Here is a 26,778-nt window from a genome sequence, read left to right as displayed (position 1 = left end):
AATTGGATCCAAAAAATGTCCGGATCTGATTTGAGCTATGTCAGATCCAGTTATTTTCAGGTGGGAGGCCAGGACAGAACTAGATATATTTTATTTAGTAACTGGGTACCGTGACTAGACTACATAAAAATCTGCCTGGCCTGCTGAGTGAAATTCTTAAGTCTTCAAAGGTTTACATGCACAATTTATTTATGAAATGTTGTGAAGAATTTTGCACGTTTTTCAGAGCAGCAATCAAGTGCGAATGTACATATTACAATGAATTTCCTATAATTATAGGAGTAGGTACCTAGACCTACCTAGTTGGTGTAATGTTGATCCCCTCACTCAAACATTATCCCCTTTTCCTACTGAATGAATTTTTTTGGTCCGAATACACTTATAACTGTGCAGAATTTAAATCTAGCGATCTTTCAACAACCCATCCACAGATTTCAATGCAGAATTTCACTCAACAGGATAGACAGTACCTATAAGTAAAATTCTATTGCAGAACAAAAAATTCAAACTTACCGCTCGAAATAAGGGAAATTTGGAGCCCTAGGAGTCAACCCTAGGACTCCACTATCGGCTAACATCGCCACAATGGATACAAATGCCAACACAGATACCTGTAAACAATCAAAAAGAAACAAAAACCGTTAGAACGTAATAAATACAGGTGGGTAGGTACTCGTAATTTGATTGCAAAAAATTCGTTCGACATTCGCATGCTTTTACAATTGCAAATGTAAAAAAAAAAAGAAAAAAAACACTTATAATATTATAAAACCATGCTTATATACGATAATTAGATATCTATACTCGAGATAAGAAACATTTCAATATTTATTTAACAATTTTTTCCAACAACCATTTTCTACGTTACATGGTAAGTAGCCATAAAGATAGGAAACGCGAGGTTTCGCGTTACGCTGCTGTTATCACAATGTTGAAGACTTTGAAACTATTTATCTGAAGCGTTTTTATCATTTGGGTAAAAAAAAGAGAGAGATTAAGTACAAAACGCGGATTGGTTTCGCCTAACAACTATATGTATAGCAAAGCGATAACGAAAACCTAACTGTACGTTGTGATCAATTCCAAAGAACACCCTGTATAGTTTGAAAAATGTAATAGGAAATACCTATTCACGTAGAGTGTATTCGAACGTAGGGCGTTTTAACCTAACCTTGGTACACTTATTCGATTTTGGTAAAGTTATATAGGCCTAAAGCTAATAAAAATACAGGCTTTGCTGTCGTTTACGTAGGTGTCAGCTTACGTTTAGGTGTGTTTCGCCACCGACGATGGGATAAAAATCGATCGAACCCTCATTCTTTAGGAAGGTATACCATGCATGGCGAAGAACTCGACGTAGTCGACAGTAAAAAAAAATACCATCGCGGAATAATTAGTATAAAATTTAGTACCTATATACTACCAACAGTAAACACAGCATGGTATACGCGGTTAATAAATTCAAGAGCATCCCTTCACATGGCGCGTTTTCCATTTATAATTCGACGACGAGCTTTAGTCGAACAGAAGGGATACCAAGTAAGCGATTGCCCAAACAACGTGAGGTGCAACTTCGATCCATTTAACCCACCACCAAAACGCACGGAATCGTTCGTCAACTTTCAGTTCAAAATCTGGGCCAACACCCAATTTTTTTCCCTACCAAGCTGGCTAAATTTTCACTCGAACGCGAACTACTTTCGTATCAGTATTTTTTTGGAGGTTATATTTGTTTTGAAATACGGGTCGTTCAATTCTCGCAACCGAGTCGTAAAATTTGTCGAAATATATTCTTCGCGTCGAATTCTATATACCATCGTATGAGAAGTAAGAACATGATATATTTCGTCACCACCATCGTGACCATATGTACGTGTAATTCAAACTACCACTATACTGTCGTTAAATCTCGACCAAAAAAGAAATATGTACATTCCTCCCCGTTCGAGTATTCCCACAGCAATAAAATCTGCGCAATGGCTAAGGGAAAAAATGACCAGCAGTAGAGAGTCGAATTTTTTATAATAAGAAATTACATTTTCGAGTTTTTCGTCATCCAAGACGAGAATTCATTTAAGAAGGAATTTATCGCCCGAGAAATAATTCGACATAAAGGGAAGGTATCGGGGTATTGTTTTCCAGCTTGGTAGTTTCCTTAAAATGAGAATTTTACGAATATTTTACTCCGTTAAAAATCTCTCTCGCTCCTTCGACTAATTACCAATTAAAATATCGCCCTTGGAGAAACGTCATCGTCTGCAGTTTAATATTGAAAAACCAAAGAAAATTTCCAGCCAAGTATAATTTTTCTTTCTTCGTAACTACTTACAAGTATTTCCCGCACTAAATAAATTTTACTTATACAAAATAAACCGCTGTAACGTCGCACGAGACGACTCTTTTTTCTTTTTTCGTCGTAGAAAATTCTCATTATTCGTGTTTTTTTTTTGTTTTTTTTTAGAGGTTATTACGCCCCACGGAATACTGCACAGACAGATAGACTTGGAGGTACTTCAATGAACAAAATTTCACGTTCAAATTTTACGTAGTATAGGTACCGAAACGTGAAAAATAAATTTTAACCGGCACAAGTCCAAGGCTTTGTTTTCAAATTCTGTACAATTTATGTACCTACCTAAATTAGAATACACACGAGACGTTTACGTGAGAAAATCGCCACACGGTATTCGCAATAATGACAACTTTATCATCGATGTACTCGTGTAGATAATATCTAAAATGCGCAGCTGTTTCATTAATTTTGAAAAAAAAAATCAATCAAGTAAGATTAGGTTTTGAAAAACAGACATTCGATAGACGATATGGAAAATTACATCTTCCGGGGTATTGAAAAAAAAAGGCATGGTAGATTATCTTCGTAATTAGTTTGGGGCATCAACTGACACTGCCAAGATTTCAAAATGCTGTATCTCTTTTCGAAAAGATAGATAAGGATGATTGTATACGTATTTTTATACATATAATCTGTTTCCGTAGATTTTATCGGAATGGTTTAAAATCATTTTCTATGCAGTATGCAGTTGCATATTTCACATATTGAAGGACTTTAACGACCTTTAAACGATTCATTTGAAAGACAAAGACTATATATTTATTTCTAATTGTAATCTCAAAACATTTTCACTCTTTGTACAGCTATCAAGGATGATTCAGAACTGTTTTCAACCAACAGAGATTTGAACCTTTGCATGGATGATCTTGAATTTTTTAGAATTTTTCACCTCAACAACGACCAAGCATTCAATCTTGAGAACCTCTGAAAATGTTTAAGATAGCTGGATGGGAGTTGTTGCAGGTTAATATTTCAAGAGTGGTCCAATATGAGTTATTTGAGATCAGGACCCCCCCCCCCTCTCCTTTCTATAAGCGTGATTGGGCATAATTGCAAATTTTACAAATATGTATGTATTCCAACCGCTATCGCTTTTTGAGGTCCATTTTCAACATGGGAGAAGAAAAAATTGCAAAATAATTGCTGACTAAAATTGTGTAGTTTTGTAAAAATCATCTTTTGTCTATCATGTTAAAAGTGGGTCTCAAAATGTTATTTTAAGTAAAATATCTCATTTTTTTTAATTTTGGAGCTCGAATTTGGAAAATAAAGGTGGGGATAGGTTTCGCGGTTGCGACTCTGCGTTTCCAGAGTTGCAGCTTGACAATTTTTTTCGAAAAATTTGCCTTTTTTTCTCCGGGTCCAAATTTCTTGAAGGACTCAAAAAATGAAATGGTAAAATTAACAGTGATGCGTTTTTAATAAAATAATTGGAACATTCCACTTGGAAATTCTAAAAAAATCATTTCAATGTTAGAAATCACTATAAAAAATATACTGTTGATTTTGTTGATTTTTTTCAAATTTGAGCTCCTGGCGCAGAACCTAATTTAAACTTTTCAATGTAAATTCAAAGTTCGTTGTTTGAAGTCAAAAAAAAAATTGAAATATTTCTGTGACATTTGTTCAACTCTCGAGTACTTTCAACTTCAACAAGTATTCCAATCAACTGACTGAAAATAACCCGAGACCATGAAAACCTCCGAACAATTTTCTCTTCGTAGAAAAACTTACAATTACTTTTCAATGTGCCTAATCAGTACTCCTTTCACTAAAAAAAGCAAATGATACCTGCTACAGATTTTAATAACGAATAATAAAAGTCAAAAAGCATCGAATTAAAACGATATTCACCCCCCCCCCCCCCTCTCTTGTTTTCTCACAAATCGGCGATCAAACTGGATTTTTCCACGAGGTAGAATGTTACGAAAAACTCAAAAAGACGTCTAAAGCGCAGATTATCGGCATCCTTCAAGGATACAACATGAAAAGAAAAATCAAGTTCAGCAATAATACACTATACTACAAAGCTTCTTAGATACCAAAAAAAACAACTTTCGCGACCGACTTTTTATTTTATTTTTTCCCCTAACTTGGCTTTCGTGAAGAATAATCCTTTCATCTTCCTACGTCAATATGAAATCTTAAACCGATGATACTGAAAAAATTGAAGCGAAGAATTTGAAACTCGTCTCATCTTTCTAAAATTGGATACCTCCCACGTAAAAACATCACGCTGAAAATTCTATAATACAGTTCGTTACTCCTCAACTGGTAATTTTTTTCCTCACTATTCGTACCTACCTTCATTGTATAATTATAGTATGATGGATTTTTAATACTTTTTTTTTTTTTTTAACCCTACAAGTACAATCGAAAAGTGTTTTTGTCGTTTTTACTCGATGTGGAAAAAATATGTACTAATACGGAAGAAAAAAGACTTATTACTTGTACCCCCTTTTTTAACCCAACTTAAAAAGATTTCGAGTTTGATCACCGCAGGATTCGTGTATTACCCCTTATGCTTGAAAAACCACTGGGCATAAATTTCGCGGCATTATTTTGAGACAGCTACAGAAGAGGCTTCTGGTTTAACCATTTATTTCAATTAAGAAACCGCCTACATAAAAAAATACTCCAATAAAATATCGTAGAACGTTAGAATATCAACAAAAAAAACTCCCATACTCGACGATTACGTGACCTATATTTTTTTATCGCCTATGCAGACTGCGTATTACCTATCTAGTGCTTTTTTTTCAAGGGACAGTTTTCGAACATTGGTCGAATTTTATCTATCAACGATGGACTATAGAATGCGATATTTTTAGCCTATCAGGTTTCACCCATAAGTAGGTGAGCCCAAGTATAGTTTATACGTAGGTAATAACCATATGACGAGCATTGGATTGGATGGGCTTTTGAGGAAAACAATCATAGACAAGGTTCGCAAAATGTTTAACCCTAACACGTAAATATCTCCATTCTCTGTAATACATACTTATGTACAAAGCTTACAAATTCAATTTAATTCATTTAACCAACATACAACTTTTCTAGATGGTTAATTTAATTCATAAAGAACAAATTAATACTGATTAAGTCGTCATCGTCGTACTATGTACATCGTGTTCTGTGTGCTTCGGTCAGTTGACATTTTTTTTATTCATCAATAACTACGCGAGATGGCAAAATACAATGTATGACTTGTAATTCGCCATGTCCTTTCCAACGTATAGCGAAAATATTATCGTACATTTGCAGTTGTAGTACACATGCATAGTCATTTTATAGACTACAGCGTAACAAAGTTGTGATGTTTTGGTGTGAGAAAGACCCTTCACACACGTGATTCGTTCGCATACGTAAAGTACTTTTTTTTATTGCTTAACCCATCTTGATATAATACATCTCATTTTTTTTTTAATCTTCTAAATTTTCTGCTGATGAAATTTGCCATTTATTCATTTTTTTATCCCATAAATTTTATCGTAATTGAAGATACAGAGAGTAGAAGTGTCGAACTGCCAACTTATCATCTGTTCTATAACTTGGCGTTTGTTTTCGTTGGAACGCTTGCAATTGTAGCAATTGTTAATGTCAAGAAAGTAGTTCATGGTGAAGTGAATATATAGTTTCGCATATTTTTTCAAATCTGCCGCTCGCATTTCCGTTCGATGAAATACGACTACAACACGAGTAGGTACCTATACAACGACAACGACGATATACAAGATGCGAGATTTTTTTTACAATTCTTTTTACACATAGGTGCTCAAATTTAAGGACGTCTTTTCCCACTCAAACACGAGCTCTCGTGATGAAAGGTCAAAGACACGATGAGAAAAATTACCTACCCTAAATATAACTCGGTGCCAAATGTACCTAGAGAATGTGAGAGCAAGATGGCGAGCAGGGGACGACCCAAGCGACTTGCAGACAATACAAAATGAAATAATTTCTCAACTGCTTGAAAATTTCAGCACAACTTAAAGTAAAAATCGAACATGTACCGCATACCGATTCCTGGATCCCTGGAGACCATCTTTTGCTTCGTATATTGAACCACAAACGTTCACGGTATACGCAATTCGACAGTGAAATAGATGGTAGGTGATAGACGAATACCTATACGTATAGATTTTCAACAACATTTTCACGTCATAAGCCTACAAGTTCTGGAAATTTTAACCCCTTGGTCGATTTAAAAAAAATCATTAGGGAGGTGATTAAATTTAGAGCTTTCTCGAGTCTCAAATTACTATCTATTGGAGGATTCAAATTTACGAAAATGAGCAATCATCGTCAATATGGTGAAAGAAATGACGACACGACACGAGCAATTAAGCATCTACACTTTATAGATAAACATTATCTGAAACATTTTGACATCATCGGGATGAAATACGACTCGACTGAGGTGTTGGAAAATAATGACATTTGAACCACAACTGATTAGATATCGAAACACTCCCAAATCTATCGCCTTTAATCGTACGATATGAGCAAAATTCATACTACAGTGTTTCATTATTATTTAGAAAGGGGAAAGAGGGGTCTGTAACTTTTTATTAATTTTGACTGACTCATTTCATTCATGGATGGGTACGTGCGAATCTAATTTACCTATCTTTCATATTGAACGATTCTTGTAGCCATTTTTAAATTTCAAAACTGTAGAACCTTTAATATTCAGGATGAGCAGAATATGGAAAAAACAAATTTTAAAGTAAATTTAAATAGGTACGTAAAAAAAGCTCATACGAAATTTATGTCAATTTTGCATTTTCAAGGCGTTGTATTCCTTTGAAGCAATCGAAGCACACGATTTCCTCCAAAAATTGCAATAAAATCTGACATTGCAGGGGGTATCTTTGTTTTATAACATTATTTTGAACTTTCGAATAACTCGAGGGTAAGTTTTGCCCAACTAAGATGTTGGAGGTCACCAATTTGTTCGTTAACACCTGTGCCAGTGCATTTCTGACACATTGATTAAATGCCAAAAAACGTGTAGGTACATCATGTGGCAAATACATTTCACATACAAGATGAGACATTTAATTTGACAAGGAATGAAGGAAATTCCATTTCCAGGTGTACCTACAATTCATGAGTATTTTCAAAAATTGTGAAATTTTCAAAGCTACATACGTGACTAATCACCAAATACTTTTCTATAGGTCTTGAAGTTCTTTTACTGTAATTTACGATTTCTCTGACATGAAAAAAAAAAAGGTACAATCTTTCCCCGAGAATAAAAGAACGTTGTCTTCATTTATCTCAATTTTACAAAAAGGATTGCTGGATATAAGAAAAAAAAATGGACACGGGAAAAGGTCGAAAAAAAACACTCGTGTAGTTGAATTTAAATTTTTAAAATTCAAAAGGGTGAAAGTTTCCGCAAAATAATTTTTTTTTGACGAGGTGAAAAAAGGAGATAATATTTATACCGTGAAATTTTCATCAACATGACGTTATAAATTAATTACGAACTATTTTTCAATTAAAATTTTAGCAAAGTTTCGCAACTGTAATCAATTTTTGTCATTTTTTCCGAATTTATGAATAAATTTTCAACACGATGAAATTAATTCGCTTATTTTTGTATTCATGCTTAGATTACGCATAAATAGGTACCTGATCCGAATGAAAAATTGGAGTGTGTTTTTTGAAAATTTTGTATTCTCTCGAAGGAGCTTTAGGTCAGTGGCGTGCACTCTAATACTTTACCGGGCAAATGCCCGGTAAAATTTTGGGGGGGTGGTGGTGGTGGTGGTGGCGGCGGCGGCGATGATGGTGGTAGTAGGCAAATATTTAATGAGTTAGTTAGGAAAAAAAAACAGACAAAAAATCTACTGTGAAATAAATTGTTAAATCAAAGTAGAAATGAAATAATATTAAACTGCTTAATACTGCTATCAAAGTAGTACCCACCGGCCACCTATGTCCTCCTATTATGGCTTGAATGAAGAATGGCGATGAAGTGTTGTGTTACGTGATCAGTTGATATGTTTAAAAGCAGGCAATGGCAAATGTCGTTTCACACGAACTTCAAAAAGTGATCAAAAACTAGTGCCGCCATTGAAATGCCATAAATTAACCCTATTATAAATAATATTCAATTCTACTCAACAAAATTCATTTTTTATACCTTAACCTATCAGTACAAGACCTGCAGCGGTAGAAATATGATTTGGGAACATTTCTAGGAACGAAAATATATAGCGGTTTGAGGGGGGGGGGGTGACTGAAAATTTTCCAACTGATGTAGGGAAATAATAACAATTTAGCCGATTGATATCGTATTTATATGAGATTTTCTGTTTTGGATTTTTGAGGACCCAAATGTGAATTTTTTATTTTAAAACAAGAAACAAAGTGGCCTCAGCGAGCAAGGACGAAAGTTTTTGAAAATTTGTATTTTGAAAAAAGCAAAAAACGACGTTTTTGTATATGTATGCGAGGAGTTTGTTTCGCTTTAGGATTTGAAAGATCTTTTCAGGATGTTAATTTTGGAAAAGAAAAGAAAACAAGTCCGAGCAAAGCGAGGGCAACAGCTTTCGAAAATTTGTGTTTCGAGAATTTAAGGAAATGGGTTTTTTTCATAGCGGGCCCTTCTTTTGACGGGCTCTCCAGAAAGCGTGGGCTCGAGGCGATCTGCCCCTTTGCACCCTTCTCCCCTCGAACCGCCCTGTTTTCAACTCTAAACTATTCCATAATATCGTTGACTTCACTAAACACAGCGAGTTGATAATTGCTGCACACACTCACCATAGAATAGTACCTATAGGTATTAGGTACTTCTCTATACGTACTACATTAAATAAGTTATAACTTGAATGAAAAAAAATAATGGGTAGGTAAATGTTGTATTTCACAAATATTTTGAAACGTGATCAGAAAGTCTGGGGGCGAATTTAAGGGGGTTGAGGAGGTATTATATCCCTCTCATTCATATTTTAAAAATTCGGAATTTATTGGCAAAATCGTTAATTTGCGGACAAAATCACTAATCTATTCTCAAAATTCTCATTTTTTCAGACGCTTTTGCCCTCGCTTTGCTCGGGCTGAATTTGTTATCTTCTATTTCTCAAATTATTCATAATTGTGAGGGGTCCCGATACAACAAGCGGCCCCCCGCGCCGGGGCCATGTTCAAACCAAAAAAAGATGATATTTGGACTTTCTCCAACGAAAAATTTTGTGAGATTTTTTCTTCAAAAATCTAAATTTTCAATTTTAGTAAATTCAAGTTCTGAAATTGTGTGATCAAAAGAATAAACTCATCAGTCACCACAAAAAACATTGTTTTTTTCCACTCAAAATACAAATTTTTGAAATTTTCTGTCCTCACTTCACTTGGGCCTGTGTGTTTTTTTTTCAAATTGAGATCAAACTTTTATAAAAATCTATTGAGTAGATAGGTATTCAAATTTCAAGGAATTTTTCAACAAAAAAAAAAACACTTCTCACCTATAAAAAAACGTTGTTTTTCTATTTCTCGAAACTAGATTTTGCTCTCACTCCACTCAGAGCCTGTTTGCTTTTCATTTTCAAATTTGAAATTTTTCAAGTTCTAAAATTTTGTACTAAAAAAGTGAACAAATTTTTCAAAACCATCGTTTTTTACCTTTTGAAATGAAAATTTTTAAAAGCTTTTGCCCTCGCTTTGCTCGGGTCAATTTCTATCACTTTTCTAAATCGAAAAAAAATGCATTTTTTGAAACTTTCATAAATTTAGAAGGGAAATTAGAATTTTTCATTAGCCCAAATATGAATTCGTTGCTTTATTAGGAAAAGGTCGTAACTACATGAAAGTTGATTTCTCAGAAAATGCATTTTAATTTTTAAAGAGCATTCTATCAAGTACACTTGATAGTTTTAGATAAGGTAAGAGAACATTTGGTTATTGCAATCATTTTCCTGCTAATTTTCAAAATAAACATCCTGGTAGCACTGATTTTTCATTTTTTTATTTGAGGAACTCTGAACTGAAAAAAGTAAAATTCAACAAAGGAACTTTCACCTTAAGTCAAGCTTTTTTCATCAAAAGCCCATAAGAAATACACAGGAACGATATCCTTAAGGTGATGAGGTTGATTTTCTGCAATTTATCAGTGAAATTACGTGAAATTATGTGTTTATAATGACTTTTCTTACCAACAAATTACAAAAATCGAAAGAAATAGGTTCAATCTGAGAAACAATATCATTTAGAACCTTTTCATTGTAACGGTTTTGAAAACGTATATTTAAAACCATTTGTTTTCGGCTATTACGAGAACAAAAAACATCAAAATTCAATTTCAAGTGTTGCATCATGTAGAGGACAAAATTCTCTTTCCAATGATACCACTATCTCATTTTTTATAAAAATTGTAGTTACGACCTTTTCCTAATAAAGCAACGAATTACATAATATGTATATCAATTGACAAAATTGTCAATTTATCTTTTATTTCATTTTTAAAAAGTTCATTTAATTCGGCATACTCGATATTTTTTTCTTATGGCAAATTTCTCCTTCATCCTCGCTCTTCAAAAAAAAATGGTTCTTTTTGCTATTAGGTACCTACTATACCTACATAATAAATATTGAATAAAAAGACAAAAATAAAAATCAATCGCACAACTTACATTCAAGTATCCAAACCTGAGAAAAAAACAGAACGAGAAAGATTCTTAAGGGGAAGAAAAAAATTTTGGGGGCCTCATTCGGTGCATCCACCAGGGGGCCCAAACCGACCCAGTCCGCCACTGAGTGAGTGATGGAAAAACTAGAATTTCGTATAAAAATTACAGTAGTTTTGCTTCTTCAAACTAAAAATTTTGAAGAGCGTTTGCCCTCGCTTCGCTCGGGCCCTTCATGATGATGCTTTCAAAAATTTTAAGAATAAAACTAAAGTATGAAAATTAACAGAAAAATTCCAGAAATACTCATATTGAACATTTGAAAAATGCAAAATTTTGTGCTAAGCTGGTTAAATTTTAATTATTAAATCATTTCAAAAAAAAAACTGATTTTTCATTCTATACTAAAATTTTCAAAACACTTTGAATGCTTGATTTGCAAAAAAAAAAACTTCAATAAACTGAAAAGTTTTCAAATTAAAAAATGTTTACAAGTTGAAAATTTTTAAAAAATAAATCAAATTAAAAATCTGGAAAAATTTTTAAAAAATGAACAAGTCGATACACATAAGATCTTCAGTGACAAGCTGATAATCTACTTCTGGCATGGACGAAATCAATCGCAAGATTTATCATGGGTAAATTAACAAAGAAACCTAATTTTTTGGAACTTGAATAAGACATTTTTGAAAGCTTTTGCCCTCGCTTCGCTCGGGCTAAATAATTTTTATGTTTTTTCACCTTTTGAAGAGCCCAAGATAGAAAAATTTACTTTTTGTTTAAAAAAATACCAAATAATTTACTTCACCCCTCACTTTGTTCGGGTCCGTTCACTTAGTTTTCTTTTTAAAATTGAATTTAAAAAACATTTATTCAAATTCTAGAATATTTTAAAGCCAAAAAAATGAACTCGTCAATGTTTTTTCAGATCTCAAAATACAAATTTTCAAATGCTTTTGCCCTCGCTTCGCTTGGGTCTATTGTTTCTCTTTTCCACAATACAACATTCCATATGAAGCTTCTAATTTTGTTGTTTTTTTTAAAGATAACTTTCATCAACAGTCATAAATCTGAATTGAATACTACTTCAATCAGCAAAATTCTTAAAATTGACTGTTTTCTTGGTAAAATAAGTATTTTTTCCAAATCAGTTGGAAAATTTCCGCTTGACCCTATCCCTTCCTAAAATAAAACGTCTAGTTTCGTCTTTGACTTGAAAAAAATTTTGGCCTGGGGGGGGGTGGTGGTGGTGGTATCGTCATGAATGAAAAATGCCCGGTAATCTTTCAACTCAGTGCACGCCACTGCTTTAGGTTTTACAAATTGATAAGGGAATGTTGTTTGAAATTTCGTAGGTGATTTCGATAGAATTTTTCCTACCGGTTACGAGAAAAATTGAGATATCCAGAACTAATCCATGGTAGAAAATTTTCTCCCATCTTTCAAGTGTTTTTGGCAGAATAGAATTACAACTGTAGGGCGTAAATTTTTTATCAGTCAAGTTCCGTCATATTTTTCTCCAAGAAGCTTAGTTTTCAAGATATTTCTGTTTCAAGTTCGAAAAACATAAACTTTCAATTTTTTCGCGAATATCTCAAAAACCGAGCATGTTAGCAAGGAAACTAATATTATCTTTTTGGTAGAAAATCTTAAAAGCTACAATTTTGTTTCTATTCAATTTTTCTCTAGGGCTTAATTTATTCGTCCAAGAAATTGATTTTTTATTTTTACACCAAATGTTTTCCATAAAAACAAATTTTCTGCAAAATATCAAATCTATTAGCAGTAGCACTAAAAAATTTTAAACCCTTCAAACAACATTCTCAATGAAAATAAAGCATAAAATACCCCCTCCCCACTTTCTTAAGCTCTTTGAACATAAATAGGTCCGGGTACCTAGCCTACCTAAATCAAATTCTATCACACAGAGCGAAATACATCGAGTACATTGTAAACTCATCAAGTGTTACCTCAGCACCTTAAACACTTTCACGTGTACGCGATGAAAAATTGCTCAACGTTTATCGTCGTTTCAGATGCACAATAAAAGTTCAACAATCGTCATAAAATCGCAGGCCATTATCACGATAATGAGTCACAAAATATACTATATCTATATGTACGAACTCGTGAAGAAAATAAAAATTTAAAATATGAAATGAAATCCGTTTGCAACTTATAAAATAGTGGAAATTTCTGCCTCGTGTATGTACAGGTACCTTTTATATAAATCCTATACACTCGTATATAGAGCCCAGATTACCGTAAAACTTGGAAAACGAGATAGACATAAAAATGTGCATCTAAAAATTTCTCGTCACTATACATAATTTAATAGCTCGCGATAAAATTTCAAATTAAGCTCTAAAACGTTACGCAATATTACTTCGCAAAATGAGAAAAATTCATTTTGGCGAATTTTAAAAATAATTTAGGCACAAGCAACGTATCAATTTCAACGATGACATTTTTATAGTCGAAAATATCACGTATGTAATTATATACACCATGTACCTACTTCGTTTCATACACAAACCTATACAGTTGCTAAATATTTTGAATATTCGATACCTACAACGAAAAATACAAGTCGAAAAAACTCGTCGAAAAATTCAAATCTACAGAGCTTTCGGTTTATGGAAAAATCATCACCATATCGTACCTACACAGTGTGTATCTAGGTCACGATAAAAATAAAATTCCATAAGCTTTTCAAGGCATTAACATTAATCGTGTACATCTTCAAATTGAATTTCATAGAGTAATTTCCGCTTAAAAATTTTTCCCAGCGACCTTCGTATTCAATTATCTTATCTAACTCGAGTATAAAACTCCACGTATATTGAAAACACACACGCCGAAAAAACAAACTATCAAGAATTACTCACCAGAAATCAGATATTCTTATAAATTATAAAAAAATTTACCAAAATACACCGAAAAAATACACATTATAGCTAACTAACGAACTAACTTAATGTTTACATTGTGCTAGGCTATACACTGACGGTTCTACTGTAATGAGGTCACCAGGACTAAAGACTAGGAGTCGGGGTACCCTCCTCCATGGGCTAACTTATTACCGAATCAGTGCTGCCATATCGAGTAGTTAAAAACCATGAAGGGATTTTTAACGCAGCGTAGGCGCGATATAAACGATCGGATTAAATTTCTTTCGTTCTCCAGCGTTATATTTTTTTCTTCTTTCCGAGCGACGAATTTTTTTGGTGTTTCTGTTTCTTTAAAAATGCTTCGAGAAAAATTTAGATTTAATGAGCTTATTCGAAAGATACAAATAGATTTATTCTTTGTGGAATGCTTAAAAATAGAATGTAATATTTCTGGAGTTCGATAAATTTTACAGCCTGCGAGATTTTTCGTACAAATTTGAGTTCATTATTTCTTCATCTCAAACAATCAGTTCATAAATAATTTTACCACATCAAAAAAATTTAAACACGAAATTAAAATAAGAAATATTATCGAAACTGGCAATGGAAAATTTTTGAACAACATTCTGATTCTGATGGATTTGTGAGCGTATAAAAAAATGCATTCACACAAAAAAAATCAGTCACACACTCGTTGAAAAATGGAAACTGATCTTACAAGAATTTTTCCACATCCAATAATTATACTTTAAACTGTACAAATTTTCATAAAACTCGAGTCATTAGCCTCTCAATGAGTAAATTTATGATATAACTTTTAAAAAATGCTGTTTCACTCTTCTCTCTCTCAAAAAAAAAATTGACTCGTAATTTACAGGGTAATAAAAAACCATACACAACAACGAAGTTGTTGGTTAAATAGGTAATTAACGAAGAATTTTTATAAATGCTGTGTAGTAAACGTTCCACAAAGTGAAAAAAATTACCCAGCACTTCTTAATTTACGATTAGCACGTTCACTGTTCATACACACGCAAAACAAAGCGTACCTACGTATACAAAAGAAACCATAATCATAGGTTAAAAAACACACCGACCGTTCATAAAGCGAAGAAAATTGTCCGAAAGAAAGGTCTCATAAAAAATTGATACCGAGGAAGAAAAAAATATCAATTTTATAGGTACCTGTACACATATCATATTCTATTCAATCGATATACCTATACTTTGATATGGGAAAAAATTGGTAAAATAGTATAGGTAGGTATAGTAGATATACGAAAAATACGATGAAAAAAAAATCAATATGAGAAAATTACCTTATGTCGAGGAGTAAAATTTTATAGTATCTATACTTCCCTAAACCAAACAACGATAAACCACATGTACTATACCGGGTAATACGTACTCTAATAATTTATCTCGGTGTGACCTAGAACATATACAAATTTCACATACCATACCTCAAGGAGATAAGGCGCGCAGAATCATCTGACCCAGATTGGGGTTAGTTCCTGGAATCGCGGAAGAAGGAAAATTCTCATGTAGGGGGTGGTTTTAGCCGTGTAGAAGAAATGAAAGAAAAAAAAACAACAAATGAAAGCTGTTGAAAGTTTAATAGGTGGAGCCTGACCTACTTTTGCCTGGAAATCGTTCGGGTCTATCCATTATTGTATTTAGGTCATAGATTTTTTAGGGCGAATTGAAATTTCGTAGCAGTGCAAAAGGTACCCCCGCGAACGTTGCATCCCTCTTACACTATACGGTGTATGTCCTGCTCGGGATAGTAAGGTATTTCCCTTGTCCTAACATAATTAAAGTGCAGAAACCAGGCGAACCGATAATACACCTTGAATAATATAAAAGCTTCGAATAGACGAGTTGGGTTAGTTATTTCTACATAATTTGACGTGTTTCCAAATACCAAATCAGATTTTTTTTCCAGTTGTGAATAATTTTAAAATAGGGTCAAGCTTTTAGCGAATTCGCGAGGGTTGTGGAGTAGAATTATTGATGAGGTGTTATTATTATCGTTTAAGTAGGTATACCTATAGTCAAATTTGTAGAATTGTTAAGTTGTGTCTGTTATTTTGAATCGTTTCAGTTTCTGTTGCATTTCAAACTGTAGTCTTCAGTTCTCTTCAAAATACGATTGAATTTCAATGGATGATCATGGTTGTAAAAAAACGAAAATTTTCTCTTTTCGGTAACAATGAAAGAGAAGAAGGGGAGGAGAGGGGGGAGGTATGAATATTTCCTCAGATTTGCCAATTCATACCTAATTGAAATAAATTGAATTGCCTTTCAAATTTGTACTCCAAAAGGGGAAATGGAAGCATTTTATGAGTTCATTGACCCCTATCCTCCCTCTCTTCTGTCAGAACGCAAAACATACAATTTTCTATTTTTCACTTTAAAAGTAGGTAAATGGGCTATTGCCACCCCCCCCCCCATCAAGGATGAAAATTTGATATAAAATGAACAAAATAAACTTTTTTTTTGTGTTTTGAACCAATTTTTTCAAAACTGTCGGTGTATTCATTTTTTATCAGTTGAAAACGAAATTTTCGTTAGAGTAGGTATTTATTTAGTTATGGGTTCAGTTTCTGTTTTTATTATGAGATCAAATTGCAATTGCAAGTTCTCATTTTTTTTTTGACTCGTGTAAAATTTTTGTTTTTTTCTTTTATGTTTTGAGCATAGTTATGGTTTTAATTTTCAGTGGCCGTTTTTATTTCAGTAGAAAAATGTAAGTTTCTTATTTTGTTTAGTACTTAACAATCGTTGAAGTTTTTTTCGTTCTTTTGTTAGTTCTGTTATGTTTTTTGGGACATTACAAATTATTTAATTTTGTTTTTTGATTTCAAAAAATATTCAATGAAGCAAGTTACGAAGTTAATAGATTTAGTCATTGGTTCAGTTTCTGTTCTTATGAAGGTACCTACCTGAATTACGAATGATCACATTAAATAAAATTGGACCAAGTTAAGTTCACCTTAAAGTAAGTACTTTTTTGTAAGATTGATTTTGTAGTGATGGAAAAACTAGAATATTTTAGTTTTTCTTTTTCTAGTTTGGTTTACAGTTTCAAATTCAGTTATAATTTTCACTTAATGTTTTTGGCAAATGCGTGTATTCAAAAAATACAGCTCATTATCTACCTATTCATTAATGGATTAAAAAATCAGATTTTTTAAAATATTGCTTCTTTGTTTTGATGTAGCCTCGGTTCAGTTTTCATTTTTTAGATTCTGGTTTTTTTTTTCAGTTTCAGTTTCAGTTTCAGTTTCATTCATTTCAGTTCAAAGTTTTAGTTTTCTTCATTTCAATTTCAGTTTTTTCCACGTTTTGTTTTAATTTTATTTTTATTTTTCCATCGCTGAGAATTTGAGCTCAATCACAGTTTACTTTTGAATTAATATGAATTGAACGAGTTGAAGTTTTGTTGATTTTTCAGTTTCAATTTCAATTTTTTTTGTGTTATTTTTGTAGTTTTTTTTTTTATCATTAGTATCAAATTAGGTGCCTACGAATATTCCCAAAAATTGTCATTTTATGTAATGTTTCAGCTTTATAATTGTTTTTCAAAACTTCAGTTACGGTTTTAGTTTCGGTTTTGGTTTTGCATAGGAGTTGAAAACACATAACAACTATGAATAGGTTTGAATAAATCATTTAATGAACTTGGAAAAACGTGCTAAGCCCGAGTAAAATTAAGGAGACAGAGAAAAAATCGCAGATTGACTTTCAAAGTTGGCTCAATTGATTTTTAGGTTGGACAATCTGGATTTTATCAAATCATTGACTTTTGTATCAAGGTTTTGTTTTTCAGTTTTCAGGTTCAAAGAATTGAGAATTTTTCCGCGAGTTGGAGACGAGCAAAATTACCCTACTTTGAGTTTAATAGTCATGATTTTGGAGCAAATTTTCGTACGATATACCTTCTTATAAATCATTAATGTGATTCCTTTCGTGTCAAGAACTCATCAAACATGTCTATACAAAATATTCACCAGATCAAATAACCAAATAACGACTTAAACCCAGAAAAAAAACAATCCCTACAACCAGTTCCAAACTCATTTGAAATTCCTACACCAAAGAATCGCATCATCAAATAACATTTCTCCAGCACCAGCAACAATAGCAATTTGAGCAATTTCGAACCATTATAATATTACATTAAAGGATAGTAGCTATTTATCTATCTACTTGACCCACACACGCCATATTTAAACAGCCCTACACACTCGAATGTGCCATCGTCAGTGGTACCTACTACCTACTACCTACATACTAGAAAGTGCGAAGGGGAAAAAAACATGCATGATGCATAGGCTAAATCGTGCCTGTGCCATCGTGAGTAATGGCACTGTTAGCTTAAACACAGTAGTGCTCCGTTAAATTCCTCGCGTAATAAAATGCTCGCGGTGTCTTTAATTGACTCAACAGGTTCTCGTATAGAGTTAAAATCGTTCAATTACTAAGCGACTTGATAACGAGTAATAAAACAGTGTCTACATAGGACTCAGTTTCATTGCTTACAAAACATTAGATCAGAATTATCGTAAACTAATGTACATACATATGTACGAGTAATAAAAACCTGATTGAAAAATATGTATCTTATATAGGAGTTCCATAATGGTATAGGTAGGTAATCGAGAAGAGATGTTTAGCTTTCACATCGAATACGATGTATCAAGTTCGATATTGGTAATGGATAAATGATAGGTATGATCGAGTAGTTTGTTGAGAATTTGAATAATCATTTAGAAAATCAGTGATGTAATTCGAGTTTTTGATACGATGATGACAGTTATGGGAGGGGGGGGGGAGGAATTACAACGAGATGAATTTTTGGTCAAAAATTGGAAGCCGGTTTCGATTGATTTTGAGCCCATCGAAAATAATGGGTACCTACCTACCTACTATTTTTGTAGTTATATTCCCAGATTCCAGTTCAAATTGAAAAAATAGTTTGCAATATTAATACACTGTCATAATACCTATTTTGCCACCCATGTCATCCACACTTATCAAAACAAATCGAATCGCCTCAAGGAGACTGGAGAGTAAACACTGAAGAAATTTATGCCTATATAAACTCTGATTTCGAATTTTCATTCGACTCGTATCGCAAATATGACGGATAAAAATCGCAAAATTCGAATCAACTCTCACTATTACAATCAGTTAAAAAGTCTGATTGATAAATTAACGCAAAAAAGAAACGTGCAAATTCTCAATTCTATACTCGAACATCCAAATGATTAAAAACCTACCTAATTAATCTCTTTAACGATCCACTGTCGATTTTACTTTGCATTTAATCGTTCTTCACAAGGAAGAAAGAGTACAAATGAGAGGCATCTGAGAGAATCATTTTACGAGACAGAATTCTGACATACCAAAAACAAGGCCGATCTCTATGAACAACTCATTTTAACTAAAAACATAAGCAATTTACCTGCCTAAAACACGACAATAGGATTAAAATTTCATGTGACGTAATTTTCACCACAACACCTATAGTATTTTTCACCTCAGGTACTTGGTGTATTTTCACTCATCGTCTGTTGACTGCGAAATGCGAATTTCGACGACGACAACAACAACGAGTGAAAGTACCCACCCACTAAACCGGCTTATGGCCCATATTCGCGCAGACATACACAGTGTCCAAAACTAGACCACCAAGAATTATCCGGCTTGTAGAATATGTCACCTGAGTATTCCATATTAATGAATAAAATCCATCCTACGTTGAAAAGAACAGTCCTCTTTTGACTTGAGAATTCGCACTATCGACTGAGTTAATTATACGAAAGAGAGCTCTCTTCGTGTCGTATATATGAGTAATATAATTAAACAAAAGGACCTAACTCGAATTCCGATACAAACGAATTCAATCATTTCGTTATTGTACGGATTCAACCCATTCGTAATATAAATTGCAGGACGCGTTTAATTAAAATAAAATCTATAAACATCGACGAGAGAGTCTTTTCTAAGTATAGGCATGTGGCATTCTAGATAATAAAACCAACAGTTCGAAACGAATTTGAATTTTTTGCGTTCATGATTCTCTTTCTTTTATATTCGCAGTCTGTTTATAATTGGAGTAGAACGTTCGAAAGATTTTTTAAATAATTTTTCAATCATTTTTGCAAAATAAAAGCCTAAAGGGATCACACGAGTTACCCCTACACGTCATTTTTCGTATTTAAAAACCACGTCGATAATTTTGAATAGGTTGGAATACCTACCTATTTAGTTATTCAATCACTGAATTTTTTCTAAAGACCCTGTAATCAAATTCATAGATAAAGAATTTATGGAATTTTATCGAGAAATAAATTCAAATCAAATCATCCGTTTATATCCGAAAATCCATCTAATTTCAAAGAACCTAGATATCGATATCGATTTATTCGACTAAATATTTCATTCGAAAAGAGCTTTAAAAAATTTAAAGATATGTGTCGAACAACTGAAAAAACCTGTAACTCGAATAAGTACTCATGGTTGAATTACATGACATTGAAAAACTTTAAAAGTCAATAGTATGGTGGAATTAGTTCACACCACAATGTTTACTTACGCTTCTTTTCACATATTTTTGCGTTACGACAATGTACGATGAAGATGAAATTTTAATAACAGTTGTAAATTTCAAACAGTCATACACGTTTTAGTTTCGTGTATCCTACCACACTGCGAAAACTCTTGAATTGAATAATTGTTGATAATTTAGAATGGGTTAAAAAAAAAAAAACTACGCAAGAGTTCAAGAATTATGAAGATATGTAGTTTGTATGAAACACGAAATGAGGTCTTTTAATTTCAACAATTCGTTTCAATTGAAGCAAAAATTTGCGATTTGAAGAAAATTACACCGGTTTTGGAATTTTTTGGCGTCTAAAGGGATAGGAACTGGAGTAAAAATACTAGTAAAAGCTCACGAACTTAACTATAGGTACAAATTTAATTAAATAAAATTAATATAAATGCCTACACTTTGTATAAAAATTTAAGTATAAATTTTTTTAAAAAAACACACACACAACACAAACACACAATCCAATTCAAAAACACACTCAAAAACCTAAAAAAAAATTCTGTAAAATATTCGTCCACACAAAAACAAAAATCGCAACACAATTTCGAGGTAATCGATTCCAAACGACCCAGAAAACTTCGGCGGTTCGTGTATAACAAACGAGAAAAAAGTACCTATATTTTCGTATTAACTACTCGCACCGAAACACAAACTAAACTATCACAATATTGCTTTAAAAAAATATAAATTAAATTCAAAAAAAGTATTAATTTATAGTGAAAAAAGCCCCAAAAAAACAATGAATTTGAACGACTTACCGAGTAGATCAATAATGTAGCAGTAGCGCGTTCGTAAACTTACTACAGAATGAGAAGTTTTTATTCGAGCCGCTATCAACAGCTGATAACCTCGGTAGACGGGAAAAATGGAGGGGAAAATAGGTCACCTGACGCTGACAGGGTGGTAGAATTCCCGATCAATTTACATCGCGGGTAATCAACTTAAACAACCGGGGTGAATTCAAATTTGAATAAATTACACCCGGAATTTGTTTTTTCTTATCCCCCCGGATTATTTTTTTTTAAATAGCTCCAGACGTTAGGTTATTTTTACACGTGGAAAGGTATTGCTCGTAATTACGTAAGGTTTTTACGGTATTGAAAAATCGGAATTATGATATTTTTTCTCGTTATTGAAAAATGATTTAACGATGTTGAACTTGAACTTTAAAGCTGACTTGGAATGATATTGTGCATTGTCAAGGGAATTCCCTTCGTTTGATGAGGCAATATTATTTTTTAATCGTATAGATTTTTTTCTGCAATATTTTCGATTTTTTTCCCGAAAAAATTACGAATGAAATATTAAATAAAACGTATCTTGTTGTCAAATTTTATTACCAAGTTGATATTTTCGTTTTTACACGATTTCATTTTGTTGAATGGATTAGATTTTTTCGGGATAACGTTGATTTCATTCTTCAAGGTGAATAAAACGAAGGAATGAGGAAATATTTCAGTTACGCATTCCTAGCCTAAGTAGTCTAAGTAAGAAATACCTACGATGAAAAACGAATTCCACAGTTTTTCATTGAAGGAACATTTTTCTAAATTCAGCATTTCTGTTCAATAAAAACAGATCGAACGATGAACGTAGTCCTGTTTTTTTCTTATAAATCCGGTAATAGAAAAATGTTTAAGGTCCTCAAAAAATTAGAAAAATTACTGCTGGAATAGGAATAAATAACAAAATTAGACAATAGTTATTGCATTTTACGTTGGGAAGCTGAAATTAGCGAACAATTTATGATCATGTTGCCCCCTCCCTTGTCCTTATGTTCTTGACCCATTATTTCTGTTAATGAAAAAAAAAAAAAATACAAATTGGAAGAAAAATGAACCTAACATGGATTTGAAAACAGATCAAAATGTTTGAAAAAGTCAATAATACAGTTTATAAAACTGTAAAACCTAATTTTTCAATTAAAATTTGAATTATTATTGTTTTCCGCGCTCAAAAATTTGTCCAATTTACTAAACTCGTGTATAATTTAATTTATTTCAATTTTACCGAAAATTTTACGTCTCTTTAAAAACGCCTAAAATAATGAAAATGAATTTTTGAGATTTTGAAACGTATTTTTCAACAAAATTCGCTCAAATTCAGAAAAGTATTGGGGCAAATTGAAAAAATTCAAGTACGGATGACCTTGAACTAAAATCACCAACGCCCAACTTTTTGATGGGGGGGTGAAGAGGATAAAAATCACATAAATATTGAAATAAGGAACGATTAGAAAAAAATGAAAGTTGCATAAAAGAATCAAAAATCAGGATTAAAATTGAAGAAAAAAAAATTGGAGGGAAAAATTTTGGGTTTTTGCGTTTTAGAAGTTTCGAATTTTCAACCCTTCATCGCTCATTTCCAGCTTCTAAAAAATGGATATCTATACTTTTTTCAGCAATACTTACTCAACTTTAAGTCGTCACTGAAGCGAGGCTAAAATTTGACGAGTACACTTAAACGGTAGGTTACATATGTTAGATTTGGGGGGAGGGGGTACACTTTCCAACCATCATTTTAGCTTTGAAAAAGTATGTTTTGACATTTCTCTGCAAGATTTTTCGGTTAACTCATTCGTCACTAATCTGCAGGCCCGTAGCCAGCGTAGGGGCAGCCGGGGCAATGCCCCGGCTAGAAAGGCTGTTTGCCCCAGGTAGCAAAATCAAAAAAAAACGCGTTTGCCCCGACCAGTAAAATCAGAAAAAAAAATCAGAAAGTGCAAAAAACCAAAAACTCAACAATGTAAAATTATGGTTACGTTCATGAAATGGCTACACTAGCATGAATTGCATTTGATAGCTCGATGGCTCACTCGATGCGTTCACTAAATTTTAAATCAAAAATTTGATATGTAATTTGAGTAAAAATTAGTAATTTGTGAGGATTAGAAATCCAGTACCTACATCTTTTTGCAATTTTTTTCGAAAAGTGAGACTTTCACTTTGTGCAATTTATGGCAATTTTACATAAAAAATTGAGACTTTTACACTATGAAAAAGCTAAAATTTTCAGCAATAGGGAAGACCTATGGACAATTTTTAAGAAAGAATGAAAATTTTTATAATTTTTTGCGAAAAACCGAGAATTTTGACAATCTTAGCAAAAAGCAAGATGGACTATTTTTGAGGAAAACCACGAATTTTTGGCAATCATAGGCCAAAAAAATGATTATTTTTTTTCGTAACCTACGGTTGAAAATGGGAGAAATTTCGGTCATTGACATTTTTTTCAAGCAAAAAAGCGGAATTATTTGGTAATTTTTAGAAAGGGAAATGGATATTTCTTGAATTTTTTTTACCAAAAAGTAACAATTTTTGGCAAGAAACGAGGATATTTTTGGAAATGTTGACAAAAAGTGAGATTTTGAGCTATTTTTGGTGATAAAAGTGTATGTATAAGTAGGTAAACTTTCTCAAATTATTCACTTATGGATATTACTAGCATTTTTTTCTCATCAAGTTAAATGCAAAAATTGAATTTTTGAAATTAAAAAAAATATGTAATACTTAATAATTTGGAAAACCAAAGCTACTTATCGAAAAAGTAACCCAATTTAGTAACTTAGTTTCTTGAAAAGTGACCAAGTACGAGCCCTGAGTGAGGGCAAAAGTTTGTTTCAAGAAGTAAAGTTTTTCAGGTGAAAAGAGCGTTTTTTGTCTTAACATTTCTTTAAAAATTTGAATAATATATTTTTTTAATGTTGTTTGGACGCGAGTCAAATTTTACTATTTTACCTCATGACAATATTTAAACAGAAACAGTCACAGCCAAAGAATTATTACAAGAGTTTCACAGTAAATCGCGCAGATTACAGCTGAGGAGCTTGGTTACAAAGTTAGACAAATGCCACAGGGTTGATTTTGAGAAAAACTATGTTTTTTGTTACAAAAATATACAGCATTGTAAAGGCGGGGGATATTTGACAAATTGTAGTGATGATACTGAGTAACAAAAATACAAAAAATATCCTTCCACCATTGCCCCCCCACCACTAATAAAAAGAACCTGAAAATGCACTTGTCTGATTTTGAAACCAAGATGAAGATAATTTGAAATTGAAGCTATCTAGATCAGTTAGGTTTTGATACGCATAGGATTTTTAACCCTCTTTCCATTTCTGAGATCCCTTAGTTTCAAAATAGTACATAAAAGGTCAAAAAACGTGATCAAAGTTGGGCCTTAGTTTCAAACACGGACATGTGAACATTATCTTAGTTTCAAAACGAGACATATCCTATCATCTTAGTTTCAAAAACAGACATATCCTGGATATGTCTGTTTTTGAAACTAAGACAATTTGCACATGTCTGTGTTTGAAACTAAGGCAAAACTTTGAGCACGTTTTTCACCCTTTTACGTACTATATTGAAAATAACAGACCTCGGCAATGAAAAGAGCGTTGAAAATCCTATAAGAATCAATATCTAACTTGATTTTTGTAGAAGTGGCGTTTGTCTAACTTTGTAACCAACCTCCTCAGCTGTATTAGACTCAACCCCAGCATCACGCATTATGTATAATCTTTTTCTGAAATATACACACTCATTCTGTTCATTTTTTTTAAAAATTGTTTTGGAATAACGGATGGTTGAGGGGGGTTAAAGGGGGGGGATGTTTCACAGATGTTCGAGCCTCAAAAAGTGCTGCCCCAGCTGATATTTCCTTCGCCCCAGCTACAGCCAGATTTTGGCTACGGGCCTGCTAATCTGTTTAATCATTCCACTATTTGAATATGTTCCTTTTGAGGATTGAAACAAAACAATGGATTTTTTCAAATATCTCAAAATATACCTATTTTTGGTTTTGTTATCATCTTAGACAGGTAGGTAGATAGCTTTTACGGCTCAGTAGGATACCTTCATATAAATTGTCGATCATTCTCATTCAGACCTGTTACCTACATGTCAATTTATTTATAAATGTAGCTACCAAAGTGTGTATACTTAATTTGTTTCAAATCGAGAAAGTACGAGTATATCTGTATTTGACTTAAATCTTGAAAAAAAAACAACGAACCGGCTTAAATGATCCGTGCATTTCTTTTGTTTGAAAAATGCCATTCGGATGAGAAAAAATTGTCACTTGACAATACAAGGTTTTAAATTACAACTTGAGAAATTGGCATTGAATCGGTTGTGAATTTTTTCACGACAATCAAAGCGGCAAGTTCAAGCACCCGAGTGCTCTTCTAACCTCGAATTTTTCGTCAACTAAATTAATTTCACCGAGAAACTTAATCGATAACGAAACGCGTATTCATTAATGGAAATAAATGAGCGATGATTTTCAGTTGGTTTAATTAACACGAGCCGCCCTCCCCTCTTTTTTAATTGCGTTTGGTATAGGCCTCCGGTTACTTACTAATGTAAAATACATTTTAACCATTTTCACTATGCGTCGCTAGAGCTACTATTTTGCCAATTAAAAGACAAAACAAGCTCTTTTGTTTAATGTTGCTCTATTTGAAATTAATATTCCATTAGTAAGTTTGGGTGAAATTTCACTCTGTGATAATAATTTTGAAAATTTTTAATCCTCGAGTATTGTAGAAGGAAATTACATGCAGACGGAGGAATATTTTCTTGTAAGACTTCTTAATGGTATTAAATTTGTCTAAATAGCTTTTAAAATATTTGTCTGGTTGGAAAGAAAAACTCGATTTAATAGGCGAACCGGCATCGTCTACTAATCGAACCACGATTATGTGTTTACTCGTCGACTAGATAGGTACAGGTAGGTATAGAGGTAACTAATCTTGATTTTAAACGGTGGAAAATTCTCGAATTAAAATTTTACAAAATCTTACCACACATTCGGATTCGAACACAACAAATTTATAAAACCATCGTTTTTACGAATACACAATAACGCGAATACTTAACTTATATACACACTCATTGAATAATTACAAATCTGAAAAAATTCCAACTTACCGAATTAATTATCGGATTTTTCATCACTAAAAACGTACACGAATCGCACGTACACGTACTTCAAACAGCATATGATGAACTATGTAAAGAGACCATCTTACTGGCTGGAAACGAGTATACGACAAGTCTTCAATATTCCGGGGATACCAGTGAAAGTTGCCTATGGCCCTAGTCCGGCCCTACTTCTCTCCTCGCACCCACATAATCACGCGCGCTTTCTTTTCGGCGTGACGCGCCAAGAGAAAGTGAATTAAAACCGTCTGAACGTCGAAAGTAAAAGTACAATGATTCGAAAAATTGTTTAAATAAATTTTTTTGTAACAGTAAACCTAAGTACCGTTAA

At 32.9% G+C, this 26,778-nt stretch overlaps 1 protein-coding gene across 1 annotated transcript in view; it reads right to left on the bottom strand.

Annotated features, from left to right (window-relative positions):
- Positions 1 to 26,550, bottom strand: part of LOC135836580 (uncharacterized) — a 37,657-nt gene extending 11,107 nt beyond the window's left edge. Inside the window, exons 1-2 of the mRNA XM_065351504.1 lie at positions 26,436 to 26,550; positions 514 to 611 (exon numbers count right to left, since the gene is read on the bottom strand). Of these exons, the coding sequence (XP_065207576.1) occupies positions 514 to 611; positions 26,436 to 26,459 (122 nt within the window). The 5' untranslated portion in view covers positions 26,460 to 26,550. The remainder of the gene's footprint in view (positions 1 to 513; positions 612 to 26,435) is intronic.
- Positions 26,551 to 26,778: the final 228 nt, after the last annotated feature.

This window comes from Planococcus citri, chromosome 2 (genome assembly GCF_950023065.1).
Source record: "Planococcus citri chromosome 2, ihPlaCitr1.1, whole genome shotgun sequence".
Classification (NCBI taxonomy): Eukaryota; Metazoa; Arthropoda; class Insecta; order Hemiptera; family Pseudococcidae; genus Planococcus; species Planococcus citri.
Note: the sequence above shows the minus strand (reverse complement) of the source record. Positions and strands in the feature narration are given on the sequence as shown.